This window comes from Lentinus tigrinus (genome assembly GCF_003813185.1).
Source record: "Lentinus tigrinus ALCF2SS1-7 unplaced genomic scaffold L226scaffold_43, whole genome shotgun sequence".
Taxonomy (NCBI): Eukaryota; Fungi; Basidiomycota; class Agaricomycetes; order Polyporales; family Polyporaceae; genus Lentinus; species Lentinus tigrinus.
This window is the reverse complement of record NW_027137952.1, coordinates 37484-52951: the sequence shown is the minus strand read 5'-3', so window position 1 is coordinate 52951 and position 15468 is coordinate 37484. Positions and strand designations below refer to the sequence as shown.

Below are 15468 nucleotides of genomic sequence, written 5' to 3'. Positions count from 1 at the left end.
CGGTCGGCACGCCTGCGAACGGCTGCTGGAAAGTCGGCGGCATAGCTCCCATGGTGGAGTCTATGAATGATGACGAGGGCGAGGATCCGAAGGGCTGCTGTTGGGCTGTGTTACCCGCGAGCTGCATGTTCAGTTGTTCTGCCCAGAAGGAGGCCGCGGCGGGGAGCTGTGAATCGGGGGATGTGCTGATGCTGCCGCTGCCGCTGGGCTCCTGAGTGCTTTGTCTGAGTGACGATGATGGGGCGAAGGTCGATCTCGCAGCTGCAGGACGATGGCCTGGCACTTTTGGAGGGGCAACATTGGCGGATTCATACGAGCTTCGAGTTGGAGCGGGTGCAGGTGCGGTTTTTGTCGCAGCTCCGCGATCTTGTCCAGCCGAAGGAGTGGGTACCGAATCCGGCATAGAGTTGACTCCGGCGAGGAGCTCGCGCAGATATTCGCTGCATTGAATCAGGGTGTAAGGTACATCAAGTTCCACAGAATAGATCGAAACAGACGTACAGTCCTGACCAAGCGATGTAGGTCCTGGTGGTGCATCAATCCCGATGAGCATGTACTCAAGTGCGAGATAGAGAACGACGAGAGAGTACGTACTCATACTTGATAGATTCCAGCATTTCGATTGCTGTCTTCATGCACGCGATGTCTCGATCTACGGTGACCGTCCGTCCAGCGCGACGTTGCCCCAAGATCGACCTCATCAACACCGCCCCACACATGTACAGCATACCCTTATGCCACACGGTCAGGTCATTCAGTTCCTTCTACTAGCAAACATGAGAAGAGTACATATACATACCGCATTCCCATGAAACAGCGTCCCCGACCGCCTATACACTACCTCTAACATCTGGACAGTCGATCGTGCGGCGTTGTTGCAGATGATGACCGAAGGGAAGGAGAGCGGCGAGTCGCGTCGTTCAGAAGACAGGAACGGCCGGTGGACGGCGATCTGCACCTGGTAGAAGTGTCCCAAGAGGCTCGAGGACTGCAACAGGTGCTGCGGGTCTTCGTGGTTCTTGTCCCAGCGTACTGGGGGACGCAGTTCTTATGGTTAGGCCTGTACTTACAATCAAGTGCAGGTTACACGAGGACTCACGGTGGCTGGGAAGTGAGTCTACCCAGTTGTTGAGCGCGGAGTCCAGCTCGGCCACAATGCGCTGCTCCCATGACGAGTCGGTGCGTTTCGACTTGTTGATCGGGTACTAAGTAGGATTGGCATCAGCATGTCGAATCAGAACGAGCGGTATGAGTGCCTACGAGCGTTCTCGTTGCGAAAGCAAGAATCTGGGAAAGGCGGATCAACGACACCAGGACTGCGACCTTTGAGGGCTTCCCTTCCGGCTGCTGCGGTACACTATTATCGTCACTTCCAGGTAAGCTCCAATATTCGTCATCGATGGGGGTAGGCAGTGCAACATCAATGCTATTCATGAAGTTGAGTACGAAGATCAACATCAACTGACAGAACGCTCACTCACTCTTCGTCGTGGATAGCAGCCGGCCGTCCCAAGCCGTAGCTATGCGTCCACTCAGAAACGACCAAGGACCTGTGTTTCATCAGATGGAGATAACCTGTAAGAAAGGTAGAGCCATAGAACGAACCAGAATGCCCTCTTCCACAGCTCATCCTCGATCGTAGGCTTGGCATTGTATACATTCCGCCGATGGGCGCCGACGTCCACCGCACGCCGTATCCCATTTCCGATGAGGGTCCACGTAGCCTGGGGGGCCGTCGAACCACTGAGGAATTGTACCATCAACTGTTGTGATGGAAGGACGGTATATGATCATCTAGCGGGTCATCGAAGGCGAGTTCACACGCACCATGCAGAGTTGCAACTCGTATAATGTCGCGGGAGCAAGCTCGAGTCTCTGCACGTTCTCGACCTGCTGGTACCACCTCCAGCCGGCGGAATGCCGATCTTCTGAGCCGTCCAGCAGCACGCGCGGGTCCTCGGTAAAGCGGGACGCGATCGCGCACACCAGGAGTACTGTAGCGCCGAACCCGCTGTTCCGTAGATGCAAACCCTCTTGTATGCTCCGCTTGAACATCGGCTCGTGGAGGAACGGCAGTACGTCGTTGCTCTTGCGGAAGTAGAGCTCGACAAGGGTATCTAGAAGGTCATTGGGCGGGAAGTCGTCGAACGCCGGCACCTCTCTAGGCGATTTGAGGCCCTGCGGGCAAGGTGCAAGATGGCGTTAGTCCACGACCCAACTGAATGGCGGGAATATCGTACGTGATGTCGATATTGTCCCTTCTCTTGTCCCCACTGGCTGCCCGTCGCGATCTGTCTCGCTTCCCTCAGGAGGAGCATACCGCTGGATCTTCCGTGGAATCGGTATGGGTGCGATTCGACAGAGAGCTTGCGCAGACCCTCGGTGAGATCTTCGTCCGTGTCATCGTCGTCGCCGCTGGGCTCGAGAGGGCCGGATCCCGTGGGCGATTGGTCAAGCGAGGGGGGGCTAAGGGAGCTCAACAGCTCAGGGCGCAATGAGCCGGGATGGGGTGTAGGACTGCGCGCTGAGGGCTCTACTGTGGACGGAGAGCCCTCCGGGTCCGATGGTATGTTGCCGTCAGGGCAGAGCTGGGGCATAGACTCAGTGTCAGGAATCCGGACGAGTGTCATGTGGAGCACCTTGCTAACCAGCCGTTCCATACGTTCTAGACGGCTCTCCAGATTCTCTACATAACTGAACATAGACTTAGATATGCCATTAGCATACACAAGGGAGATGGAAGCGACTTGCCTACTCGGATAGCTGCTCTTCTACGAGGAGAGTGAGTATAGGTGATGCCACTTTTAGGGTAACGTAACACGCACGCTGAATGCTTCCTTATAGGTGCACTCGACCCGTCGTGCACGGCATCGGGAGCAGCGATTGTTGGGCATATCAGGACCATCGCCTGCGGATAGGGGCCATAAGAATCTGGACGTGCGTAAGGATTGTCAGGTTGCCTACATTTGACTTGGAGCATGTCAGCTATAGTGAGGCAAAGTTGGAGGTACGGCAGAAATGGACGTACTTTTCTTACGCCTGCAATAGTCGCATGCACGCTGAAGCTTGCGTTTCTTGGTGAGCGGTGCGTTACCTTCGTCTGCGGAAGACATTGTGGGGTATGTGCCAGCTCGACGCGGGTTCCTGTGAAAATAGGGGTGAGCAGGCGCTTCATTCTCAACTACTTCAAGCGTTTTCTAAGGAACCACGGTAGCGAAACCAAGGGGGACGCAGCAGAGGCAGTGCTCAGGAAGCTCGGGAAGAAGGCACTCGCAGTTGCATGCGCATGCAGCGCGCAGTCCCCGCGTAATGAATTGAATGAATTGCAGTGCTGCTGCAGTTGCTCTTTCTTCAGTACAAGCAATTTGGGTGAAACCGCAATCGCGAAGCGAAGGAAGCGCAGCAGAGGTCGCCGTGTTCAGAAGCCTCACGCACTCGGCAGTTGTGGGCAGCGCGCAGCCTTGCGCAGTGGAAAAAGAGGTTATAGTCATCGTCCCTACGAGACAGGTAACCGTCTCGGTCCGATCCCCGAAGGCGAACTGGGGGTGCATGCCACGCCGAGTCGTGTGTGCGTTCAGCTCAAAAAGTCTCGAACCAAGCCCGATGTGTAGTGAGGTAAAGCCAGACGGTGAAGACAGAATAACTGCGGAAGTAGACTCCCGGGCCATCCCTCAGGCTGATGCCTTGCTGAACCTGAGCAACTGTCGAGCTTCAATGTGCTTCGAATAGACACTACGCAAGTTAGATTTTCAGGCGAGTATCGTTACTTACTGCGTCGTGGGAGGATGTGGAAAGCTGATCGTGGTGGTTTACTGCAAGAACGCCTACGAATTTGTCGCAAGCACGACGAGCCGAGGCTGCCGAGGGGATTCAGACGCCCGCTAATTTGCCCCTTCCGGGACACAGACCAGACTGTAGAGTACTCTACTCCTGCATAGCGACCCATGGCGGAGGCATTCATCGCATATGGACACAACGATTGTGTATAGAACGGGTATTGTTACATCTGATTTCGGTACAGTTGCTACCTACGCCCCAGTAACCTTCTTCCAGGAAGCACGGCCAGAAACGTCCTTCCACCACCTAAGATATTCTGGTCAAAATACAGCTTCTCATGCAACTGATGTCTCTCGTACATACCTGGTGACGTTAGGGTATTTGCCTGACTCGAGGAAGTCGATGTTCTGCTTCGCGAGGAGAGCACCATAGGGAAGGTGGAAGAGGTCGGCGAGCGTGATCTCCTGCAACATAGGAGAGCGTGTTAGATGTATGATCCACAATCTCGGGATTGCGAGGACACTCACGTCACCAGCGAGGTACTTCGTCTTGCCGAGAATCGTGTCGTACACCGCGAGCTTCCCGTCGAGGGTCGCGGTGAGGTGTGCAACGGCAGCCTTGTCCGTCTCAAGACCGAACAACCTGTCCAACCCAGAGTAAGCACCCACGATCCCTGCTCACGCCCCAACAAACGCGCGCGACTCACGGCTTGAAAACGTTCTCGAACGCGAGCACAGACGCAAAAGCGTCAAAGTTGCACGTCTCGACGCTCGCGGCCTGCTCGAACAGCGCGGTCTTCTGCAAGTCGGTCGGGTCGGGGATCAGCTTGCCGATGCCGCCGTACTTGAGCGCGACGTAACGGCAGATCGCGCGGCTCTCGTACAGCTTGAACCCGTCGTCGTCGATGTATGGCACCTGGCCGAACGGCTGGACGGCGACGAACTCCGGCGTCTTGTGCTCGCCCTTGGCGAAGTCGACCACGACGAGCTCGTATGGCACGTTCAGCTCCTCGAACACGGTGCGGACGCGGTTCGTGCACGTCGACATCGGGTTGCCGTAGAGCTTGAGGACCATGTTGGATGACGGTGAGTACTAGGTGAGATGAGTGCGAGTGCGTTGGAGGGTGAGAGAGGCGGATGCTGCTATGAGGTCGACCATCGATGCTCGCGACCTTTTATCTGTCCAGAGATCTCTTGGAGATCGAAAGTACGCGAAGGCTCGCACCGTTCCGCATGCGGGTGCGCTTGCCCAGCTGCACGGAGTGCTCGAGTCTCGAGGTCGCCATCCATGTGCTGAACACGGAAGAAGTTTGCCACGCTTCCCGTAGTTTCCTACGACCGTCCTTTGGGGCAGCGACCGCTTTGTCAGCGATCCCGCCTGCTCTTGTCCAGGATCTGTAGCGGAGGGTAGACCTGTAAGCAATGACACATGCTGATGACCTCACTATGTACATAAGTGGTCACCGCCGTTTCACCCGCCCGTCGTCGCGACGATTGGAAAGGCTGCAGGGAGCGACGCCTAGTCATCGTGATCACACTGATCGGCAACAACAGTCGTCCATGAGAAGAAATGGTCAGATATGACAATGGCTGACATCGCAGGATAATCAGCATCGGGTAAACAACTTCGAAGACCTTCCCAACGGCAGCTGTTGTTGATGCTTTGAATTCCGGCTAGAGTATATTTCGTTTTGGTTTCGTTAAAATGCCACGGGATGAAGGAAGAGTGTAAGGACATCCCGTACTTGACAAACTTCACGTAGTCTGGGCGTGTGAACATACGTCGGGAGTTGCCGCAGCAGGCCGAAGGTTCCTGCCTCCGACCTCTCCTTCTACTCCCAGGTAATCAGTAACGTCAAGCATTCAGGACGAACGACAAGGGGGAAAACAACGACCGTGACAGATAAGAGTGAGTGTTGCACAATGCCCCATCGACTCCGTTGTCCCAGCGGGCACCGGTCACCTCTCCCGCAGTTACACGAGGCTACCGAGACTTCTGCCGACAAACAGAAACCTCGTGACTTCCATATGAGCTCACGCACGTAAACAGTGAGGCAGAGAAGTAGAATCCCCGTCATGGACGATTCAAATGGCGGAAACACGGGGTTCAAGCCGCATAGCCTGACACGCGCTGAGCATCCTCCAGCGTCTCTTCTGGAGTGCATAGTGGGCCAGCGCCCGCTTACCAGGGACATAGACGACACAACAACGTAACCGCATAGGATCCAGAAAGTGAGTCAAACCATCCCAATGACGAGGGCCCCGACCTCGGCGACCCCGCCCTGGTGGTTCTCTCCAGAATCTCATCGTTCGGAGGGCTGTGACCGGGATGCGGACGAGGAACTGGCTTGGCCAAGCTTGACCAGCCTCTTCTCCGCATCTCGGTCCCGACAGTCACCACGATCTATCAACTGGTTGCCATCAAATGCGGGGCAAACCCGACGTGCGTGTAGACTGGGATGGAAAACGTGGGACACCACGTTGTCGAGCCCTTCTCCCTCAGTTTGCCCGTCAATAGGTTCGTCGATCGTCTGCCTGGGGAGACATGACACGACTGGCGAGTCCTCATCTTCCATATCAACATGCATATCAAATATGAAGCAGGATGAGAAGAGCGGTTTGAAAAGCCCTACTCACCGGTATTTTCGACCTTCATGTGGCTCCAGGCATTTCGGCACCGAGGCTCAGCCGTCCGCAAGGGGACGGACTTGCGCCATGGATGCATGCAGATGGACGAGTCGCGGGTTGCATATTACTCGTACAGAAGATGTGTTCGGGGTTTTTCGCATACGTACTGATGGCCGTCTCGGGGTATACGAACAAGTTTGCGACGCCCGAAAGTTCGCGACGCAACAACAGCAGAACAAGACGCACATGCTGGAGGTGAGAGGTGTAGAAGAAGGCGACTGGAAGACGAGAGAGGTGCTGATATACAGAGCCTCCGTAGTCTCCGTCGTCGGAGATGCTGACGAATATACCCTATCCCCGAGGGCGCAGCGCGATCACGTGGGCGCGAGGTGGCGCAATATTGCGACGCGTTCTCGCCTCGATTGGTGGTGAGAAGAGATAGCAGATACCCATTGGGGCACGAAGCCGAGTGGGCGGCGGCTCGTAGGAAATTGACTGGTTACGGCACCGTTCCTGGAGCTTGTAGGCTGAGGCCGGTGTTACATGTTGCGGCGATCAGAGACAGTAGGATGGGGTATTGTCTAACCCCTTTGCAGGATGCAATGACCGCTCTGCAGACACATCCATTCAAGAAAGGAGTCTCAAGACCGATGTCAAATGACAAGACGCTGTCTAAGTTCGGTGTATTCAGCAATCCGAACACCGATCGAATGTGATTACAACTCACCCTCGACAAGTGTAGCTGAAAGATATAGGCATTCTTGTGACCTGCGACATGCGTATCGACCTTGTGTCAGCTCTTATGCACTTATGTCTCACTTGCGTGTCGCGCCCAGCAGCAATGGCGGATACCTGACTGGACGCCGATTTCAAAGTTCAGGATCATCTCGGAGAGGCACAACACCGGAGGATGCCGACCACGCGCCAAAGACAAGACAGACAATTACGTGCATAGCCTCGTACCGTAACCCAACACACCATCCGCATGCAATAAATGTACATGGCTGTCCGTGGAACAACGCGTCATCAAGCCCAATGTCCAGAACGACTAATAATACCTGAAACACGGAAAGAGGTCAGACAGGACAAATGGCACGTAGCTCGCGCGCGACGCTGCTCACCTGTCCATATGATACTTGGAAACTTATGAAGGGTCTACAAGGGCGAACTCGGCAAACGTGCCGCTCAGGGGGATGCATGTGTTGACTCGGGGGAGCGTCGAGAACGAGGCGCACCCTCCCGGGCTCACCTCGACGGCGAAGCCGAGCCCTGAGTCGCTCTCCTGGCTGATCGCGGCAGACTGGAATACGAATGTCGACCCGGCAGGATCAAGGCACGTCGCGTGCGACGCGGAACTGAGATCAAAGCCCAGGCACGACGCGCAGTCGTTCGACTGGCACAGGAGGAGAGTGGCAGGGAACTGCGAGGCGGCGTTCGCGGTGAAGCTGGTGAGCGAGTCACCGGTGGCGTTCCTCATCGCTCCCCCCGGGGTGGTCGCGATCTTGTTTGTGAAGAGTCCGCGATGTGAGGTGGGGTGGGTGAGCACGTCGCCGCGAGGCATGGATGATGGAAAATCGATGCCGCTCGAAGTAGGAGCGAGACCAGCTGGTTTGCCGGTTACGCGGACGAAAGTGGGGGTAAGGTTCTTGGGAAGAGAGAGCGCGTGTGCGAAAGTGGCAAGCGCCAAGAGGAAGAAGACGTGGAACATGACGAGCGAGCGAGCGGACGGACGGTCGTGAGATGGTGGTATACGGGGGGAAGGAGCCCAGGAAGATGCACTTCCAGGATGGGAGGGTATTATAAGTCCGGGACCACGCGGAAATGCCCCGTGGCGTCTTGTTTGGCGCCACTCGGAAACGAGGCATCCACCCAACTTCCGCGAGTATCGATGACAGGGGGGGCGAAGTCCGCAGACAGGGACGCGGGCCGGCCAGCTCGGGATCCTGAACACAATCCAGGTCAGTTCCGAGCAGTGCTGTGGGCAGACGAGGATTGGTGAAGAGGGTGCAGGGACGTACGAGGCGATGCCAGCGCCGCGAAGATGCCACGCACTGCATCATCACATTCCGGTGCTGCGTGTTCCCAGAGTAGGCGGTCCTCGCTCATCCGCTCGGTCTGCGATACACCTTAACAGCGCAGCGCCGCCGGGGAGGCTCTGACGTGCGTATGGCGGACTTGAAAAGACATACAACTCACAGTCACTACACGCGCGGATGTTGCGCTCTCAAATTCCTGTCATGCTGCGATATCATGGACGCCAACTTCGGATCCCACGGGAAAACATGACTTGAAGGTTCTCTGTCGCTACTGCTGTCCCGTTCGTGAACGGTCTGCTTCATAGATGACCGAGGATGCCGCGAGGATATTTTGAACACCGTAGAGGTGCAAGACAATCCGAAACCGGTGCTCCCAAGGTCTGGATGAGCCGCGAGGCGGTGCGCAGTAGCCGCTCTTGCAGGGAAGACTGACAGATGGCGGAAGTTGCTGTGCGGCCACGAGAAGAGGGCTCTCGGAGACAAGGCGCGAATTCGAAAATGGGCCCATTGGAGCTCTTCGGGTACAAGACATGTCTCCGTGACTTCTCGTCCAGATCATGCCATACACGATTCAGTGAGGCCACGAATCATGAGCTTCGTGATGTTTGAAGTACCGAGCAGTCAAGCTAGACATTATCAAGAGAACCAGAGATGGCATGGCGGGTTAGTAAAACCACTGGAGATGGAGGAGCAGGAGAGCAGGAGCAGGAGAGCAGGAGTAGCTGGAGGAGGAGGAGGGGGAGAAGAACCGTTTGGGGAACCCGGGCGGCTAGGACGTTCGGACGTTCCCGAGAGCAAGTGTTGCCGGAAGCGCCGTTGGCGGCTAGTCTTCCTGACGCTACTTGCCAGCATGTTCATCTTCGAGTTCTATCCAAACTGACTTACACCATCCTCGGTCTCCCTTTAAGCAAGAAGCTGGCTCAAGTATTTGGCTCTGTAGTGTAACACCTTGTACCGAGTTTCCACAAGTTGAGACCCGATCTACCGCAATTTTTGGGACTTGGCATTTCGTGAGTACACCGCACCGCAAGTGTCGCTGGTAAGTACGTTGAGAGGATCACTAGCACTGGATGATTGGCGTACTGATGCTGGTACACCTGTAGGTATACTGTGTTGCGACACTAGAGACTCAATCCGTTCCATCTGGACCAACGCGTTCTGGCGATGAGGGACTTAACATCATCCCCGCGATTGGGGTGTACCATGCTGGTACAACGGCTACATGGACCCCGGAAACGGAGTGAGCTCTCTAGGTAACCTCCCAGCGTAGCCGATTGCGTCTGTCAGCGATCGTCGAGGCCCAGATGATCTCCCCGCCCGGCGGCGCTCGACTGACCCCCAACGGCTCGGAGCCGGCAACCGCCCTACATGCCGCCCACTCGTCGATCCAGTATCGGTCAGATACTCGCTTTGAACGCTTTGGTCCCGCACGCATGCTCTCGAGCAAAAGCGCGCGGTCGTGATGAAGGCTCGATCCTACCCTACCTGGTAAGTGTACCCGCCTTGCACGGTCAAATTTCGACCGATTTCTCACCAGATCGACCGCTACTCATTGTTCTGTCAGGCTCGCGGACTTGCGCTTTGTCTTCTTCCTCACTAGCGGGCCTCGAACGACATATCTGGACGCCCTTGTACTCTTGCTAGCGGTCGGGCGTCTCCTGGTGCCCCTCCTTGCTGGTCTGCCGCAAGCACGGCACGCTCTCGCACACCCCTCTACAGCTTGGGCCTGTCAATGCGTCGCTCCTAGAGTGCCAAAGCGTACAGTCAAAGCGATGGCGATGGTCTGCGTACTTAACAGCGAGCGGGGCTGGGGACCATGTCAAGCAGCAAGTGGACGTCGCCTCCCCCACTCGCATCCTCATCCTCAGTTCCTCCTTCTTCATCGACATGCAAAGCCTTCTTCAAGAGATCGACGAAATGCTGCAACAACTCGTCGATAATTCCTCGCCGCCGGTCGATGACTCCGCGTCGGTCGACAACTTTTCACCGGTCGAGAACTCCTCACCCGGGGTCGATAACTCCTCATCTGCCATTATACCGCGGATGATTCCGTTACAATTTTTGGCTCCCATGGTGCCATTTTGGCTGGAGCTCATATGGAACCCCTTCTCCTTTTGTGTCCATGAACAAGGGATTTCTCTTCAGGCCATCCTTGACCTCGAGATGCACCAAGAATGGTACTGGATCCTAGGGATGCCCGACTCTGTGATGCCATACCCGGGACAGACGTGGCTCCACGTGAGCGTACGTCCTTTCATGATCGCGTCGCACTCTCGAGCTGCGTGTACTGACGATCTCTACTCTCTCCAGTGGCCGGGGTATCGGCAGTACACCCATACGGTTCTATTGGAACACAATAGGACGACCTGGTCAATCGCAAGAGCGATTGCGCGAGCGTACGAGAGCTTCCTCCAGGTGCGTATCTCCGTTGACGCGATTGCTCCGGATGCGCTCAGACCAATACTCTCAACAGGAAGCACGTGAATGGGATTTCGAGCCCAATGAAGGAGCCGAATGGCAGATCACTGGGGAACCCAACGATGTCCATACCCTCGCCAACTTACGCCTTCATCGGTTGTGCTGGGTGAACGGAGAGATATACCAGGCGGATGTCGAGCTGGTCGTGCCCAGGGACTAGTATGCTCTCCCAGTTTCTCGGTTGTTGTTATGTCTCTCCCGGTCTCGTTAGATTTCTATGCGCATATGTCTACCACTTCCACTATCATTTTTCTCTTCGCATACTCGCCTCACATTCCTCGTATCCTACGCTATGTCACGCTCTCATATCATCAATTCATCAATGTAGTACTTTCATACCGCATCGCACGCACACTAGTGTGTTTCCACGGCCTCCTTGTGCGCCACCCATCTCGTCTTCCCTAAGCGTCTGGGTCACCCAGTTGGCCGCCACGTACGAGGACTCCCCAGCAGCTGGCGACGCAAGCGTGAGTATGTTCGCGACACATTTGGTGATATGATCGTTGTAGCGTGGCCGTTCACGGTGTTCCCCGCTGGCCGCTGCCTTTCGAGTCTCTGATCCGACCGCGGAGGAAGCCGTCAAGTACTTCGAAGATGCATTTAGGAAGGGGCCACTCGACAACAGGAGGCGATGCTCACGCTCAGGACCTGCAAGCGAGACAACGCCTCAAGGGCACCCTCTACATGGCTGCGTTCCCAACCGGACCCTCCTCGAACATCTCCTGTATCACCTACAGGTACGGCAATTCGTCCCTGGGATAACCCGTCTGGATGACACGCTCCAGTTGCAGGTCAAATGCGCACATCGCATGGGACTTGGAGACCTTCGCGCTCGCGCTCCGGGCAGGCGAAGAGGTGATGACGACGTACCTGAGCTGCGGACTCAACACGTATACGGCGTAAACCCGCACCAAGGGAGAAGTGCAGATACCGCGTGCTCCCTGACTAGTTCCCGTAGCCTGGAGCGTGGCCTGAGTCGACGTCTCATGAATTGCGGATCGCGAAGTCGAGAGAGGACGATGGAGAGTTCGAGCAGGGGGTGACCGACCGCGCGACGGGATATCCATTCGACCTGGCGGCGCTCCAGTGCGGCGATAATGATACCTTGACGTGTGGAGATCCTTCCCGAGGCTTTACGTATTGCTTCATGGCCAAGGAGGGGTTCTACGTTGTTGGAGCCTCTGGTGACAATGGTGAAGGGTTACTTGCTCCTAAGGGACGAGGGACAGGCTCGTTGCTTTGCGTCAGCGGCGGCCCAACTTCGCAGGGTATTCATGGGCTCGGATGAAGGGTGAGCAGCGGTGGCACAGAACCCGCGCAACACGGACTGGCAGGGAAAGGAAGACGCATGAGAGACTGGTAGATCTTCTGTTGCCCACGACCACGACTGTTGTACACATATTTCCTGACAACAAGATGAAGATGAGATTCTTTACTCCCCGTTAACCCTTCAAACTTACCTTACACGAGTTTCTCCGCTGAGACATAATGCGTAGACCCACGAGGAAAGACCATGGTCCATACTAGAGATCGTTGGGTAAAAGAAATGAGCTGACACGCACCGATGCGCCAGGCAAGGCGTGTCCCTCTCGTCCTCGCAATCTCTTTCATGGACCTCATCCTTGTCTTTGTACAACACTCACCTTTTTACTAACAATGAGGCCAGAGGAGTAAGCAGACATACATATTCAGGATGTTGGAGAAGACAGTTGAAGGTCGGATTGAAGACACGCTGGTCAAGGTATTCAGAGATAATAACGCATAGGTACAGAGCGTCGTGTCGTCGCAGAATCATAGATATGGTGTGCAACGCACTCATGTAGGAAGACGGGGACGAAGGTGCTGCTGCCAGCGCGAGAGTGCTGCCTGTAACCTTATCTTATCACGGGCACTTCCGGCGAGGAGGAGTTGGTCAAGTTCCATTCACGACCGCCATCTTCTCCGAGCCCATCTTCGAATCCGAATCCGAGTCCTGATGCTCTTGCGAAGTTGGTTTTTACCATCTACATCTTGACGGGGCGATGATGATATGTTCCTAGTCTCATGGCGAGGACCCTTGTTTTGCGCCCGTTCTAGGTACATAGCTTGGTCGAGAACACACGCATCACAGTTGGATGTATGACGAAACATAGGAACATAGGCAAACCGACAGTTGCCTTACGGGAGAAGCGCAACATGAACAAGAATTGACCCAGGTACAGATCCCTAAGTCCATGATTAATTCGCGCCTCGTCTCACCTTCCTATGTTTCAGCTCGGATATAACACTTCGCGGCAGGGACCCTTCATGTGAACTCAACTCCTCTACAGCACGAGCCAGATCGGCTCCCGCTTCTCGACATACCCATGCGGCGCGCATCAACACAGCGACGATCCATCCGTCACGGGAGTGGCATGATCTACAGCACTTTGTGTTCTCTCGCAAGACTATAAGGCTTGTATAAGTACCCGTCTCGCTGAAAGACGGCATTGTACCTCCTAGGACGACCATTGCCTTGCCATACCAACGCACTATAAGCTCAATCTCGAAATGGACGACGCCGGAACCCTCGTTGCTACGCTGTCTGAACTGTGAGTATCCGGTCCTTTGAAGACATATATCATGCTGAACGTACGCCCCTTCTATTAGTCTTATCAGTAACTATTGCACGATATCCACAACAGGTGAGAGTGGACAGCTGAACCTTATTCGAGTTTGACATAGCTGATCCGAATATTCGTCACTGCGAGTCCTGTTTATATACGAGTCCGTTATCACCTTCGGGGATGAGGTGAACCTGTTCTGGAAGCGACCTTTCACGGGCGCGACTTTCCTTTTCACCTCGAACCGGATCCTGGTTTCAGTCTACCTCGTGTATACATTGATCATCAGCTTCGTACCTCTATCTCAACAAGTGAGATAACCTCTGTACACTCTATCTATGAACATGCTGACATGGACTCTTCAGAGGTTCGTCGATACCCTGTGGCGAGCGGAACCGCTGCTGATATCCACTTAGCTGCTCGTCCAGCACAGTTCTAGGCTATATTCTTGACCCTATTCAATACTTTCCATGGGCAGGCAAGTCTTCGAGGTACCGTAGTTGCATGCGAGCTAACGCCACCTCGCTTTCAGCTTTCTCTGCCATGCGGTGCTTTGCCCTGTCGCACCACCGGCTACTGTCAATATTTGTCTTCCTCCTTTCCATCGTACCCCTCGCGATCAACCTGGTAAGATGCTCCCCTCCAGCCACATGCTGTCCATTCTGACAAAGGCTGTTTCAGGTCGTTTTCCACTTTGACGCTACTGGCGTAGAAATACCAGATATAGGGTGCGCAGTCTCAGACTCGCTCACTCTTGAAATGCTACAACGGTGCGTTACCGGTCCCGGTTCCGTCTACACTGGCCTTAAACGTACGTTTCTGACGGTATTCTCTCTAGGCGTGAGTGGTCTGATGCTAATCCTTGCTGCGGCGCACTCGAAGCTAACAACATGCACGTTTTGAGTTACCATCGCATCAAGAACCTGTCTCATGGCCGCCGATCTGATTCTCATATTGGTGACTTGGTATCGACTGTCCAGAAATGCCCTACAAATCCGCGAGAGAGCAACGTTCGCATATGTTCTTTTGCGTGATGGTAAGCTCTGCCTCTCCAGAACATGACAAACCCACTGAGAGACGCATGCAGGAACCACGTATTTCATGTGAGAATACTCCCTACTGTCCGCCGAGTGTATACCGTATTCCCACACCGCGCTGACCCCATTCCGAAACAGAGCATTGTTTACGCTGAACGCACTACAGCTCACGTTGACGCTGCTATCGGTGAGTCAGTTGGCCGCTCCGACCCGTAGGACACGCATGAATCATCCGCCTCCTTCCAGTTCCACGATCCGCTTCAGAACGCTAGCCAAGTGTCCTTCTTCACCGAACCGTAGGTCTCCTCGTTCCCTTCGAGGGATGCAGGATCTGATGCCCTTATACCCGATAGGCTCACAGCAATACTCGTGTCGCGTATGCTGATCAACCTCCAGTCCGTGAATGCTAGAGCCACCGGTGCAGATTGGACGCAGCAGTCCGGGGCACACTCGGTACCGCTTGCATTCGAGCGCGTGGTCGGATCGCTGGGCGCTTCCATCCCAGCCGCTATGGAGGACGAGGGAGTCGAGGGAGAGGGCGATGAGCACGGTGAAGTCGGTAGAGAGACCGGTGTCGCGGTTTGAGAGTATGACTAGGTACCGTCGTTATCCGAAGCCCCAATGGATCGCGTCTCATCGAATTTCTTCGCAGTCTCTCGAGGTCGTAAGGTATCACCTGTTCACAGCTGTTACTCGAAGAGCTATTCTGGTGTTCAATGACACAGCATCCTCCCCACCAATGCCGGTTCATCCCAAGTTTCGAGCCGACCGGCGATTGTCCGGCATTTGTCGTAGAGAATTCCGATTCTGCTTGAGGCCTACTAGCACCGTGGGTGACGAATGCGTTTCTCGGGCGTACTGTGGAGTTTAGAACTGTCAACCACCCGGTCCATGCTCGGGATTTTCGAACTTAACCTTATGCGTGACAGAT

General features: G+C 55.1%; 6 protein-coding genes across 6 annotated transcripts; 2 read left to right on the top strand and 4 right to left on the bottom strand.

The window, feature by feature from the left end:
- Window positions 1–557: 557 nt before the first annotated feature.
- On the bottom strand, window positions 558–3113 carry L226DRAFT_471190 (uncharacterized protein; the record flags this gene model as incomplete). The annotated part of the gene is made up of 11 exons (XM_067676360.1): window positions 558–731; window positions 800–1032; window positions 1100–1205; window positions 1261–1426; window positions 1482–1550; window positions 1606–1763; window positions 1828–2161; window positions 2212–2694; window positions 2728–2768; window positions 2820–2908; window positions 3029–3113. The coding sequence occupies 11 exons, from the start codon at window positions 3111–3113 to the stop codon at window positions 558–560; spliced, it is 1938 nt and encodes a 645-aa protein (XP_067530363.1).
- Window positions 3114–4028: 915 nt separating this feature from the next.
- Window positions 4029–4851, bottom strand: L226DRAFT_471215 (glutathione S-transferase; the record flags this gene model as incomplete). The annotated part of the gene is made up of 4 exons (XM_067676363.1): window positions 4029–4083; window positions 4141–4241; window positions 4305–4419; window positions 4484–4851. 4 exons carry the CDS (start codon window positions 4849–4851, stop codon window positions 4029–4031), a joined length of 639 nt encoding a protein of 212 aa, XP_067530362.1.
- Window positions 4852–5024: 173 nt separating this feature from the next.
- L226DRAFT_264638 (uncharacterized protein) lies at window positions 5025–5523 on the bottom strand. Its single transcript, XM_067673406.1, has 2 exons — window positions 5513–5523; window positions 5025–5450 (listed from the first exon to the last, which is right to left on the bottom strand). The coding sequence occupies exon 2, from the start codon at window positions 5388–5390 to the stop codon at window positions 5142–5144; it is 249 nt and encodes an 82-aa protein (XP_067530361.1). The 5' UTR covers window positions 5391–5450; window positions 5513–5523; the 3' UTR covers window positions 5025–5141.
- A 1693-nt stretch (window positions 5524–7216) lies between these two features.
- On the bottom strand, window positions 7217–8589 carry L226DRAFT_264597 (uncharacterized protein). The gene is made up of 4 exons (XM_067673405.1): window positions 8423–8589; window positions 7526–8347; window positions 7368–7462; window positions 7217–7260 (listed from the first exon to the last, which is right to left on the bottom strand). The coding sequence occupies exon 2, from the start codon at window positions 8110–8112 to the stop codon at window positions 7549–7551; it is 564 nt and encodes a 187-aa protein (XP_067530360.1). The 5' UTR covers window positions 8113–8347; window positions 8423–8589; the 3' UTR covers window positions 7217–7260; window positions 7368–7462; window positions 7526–7548.
- A 1550-nt stretch (window positions 8590–10139) lies between these two features.
- On the top strand, window positions 10140–11364 carry L226DRAFT_264534 (uncharacterized protein). Its single transcript, XM_067673404.1, has 3 exons — window positions 10140–10684; window positions 10751–10855; window positions 10914–11364. The coding sequence occupies exons 1-3, from the start codon at window positions 10328–10330 to the stop codon at window positions 11076–11078; spliced, it is 627 nt and encodes a 208-aa protein (XP_067530359.1). The 5' UTR covers window positions 10140–10327; the 3' UTR covers window positions 11079–11364.
- Window positions 11365–13685: 2321 nt separating this feature from the next.
- L226DRAFT_264507 (uncharacterized protein) lies at window positions 13686–15275 on the top strand. The gene is made up of 10 exons (XM_067673403.1): window positions 13686–13867; window positions 13917–13978; window positions 14033–14127; window positions 14182–14228; window positions 14421–14536; window positions 14588–14603; window positions 14676–14724; window positions 14784–14833; window positions 14891–15134; window positions 15190–15275. Exons 1-9 carry the CDS (start codon window positions 13839–13841, stop codon window positions 15120–15122), a joined length of 696 nt encoding a protein of 231 aa, XP_067530358.1. The 5' UTR covers window positions 13686–13838; the 3' UTR covers window positions 15123–15134; window positions 15190–15275.
- The last annotated feature ends 193 nt before the right edge of the window (window positions 15276–15468 follow it).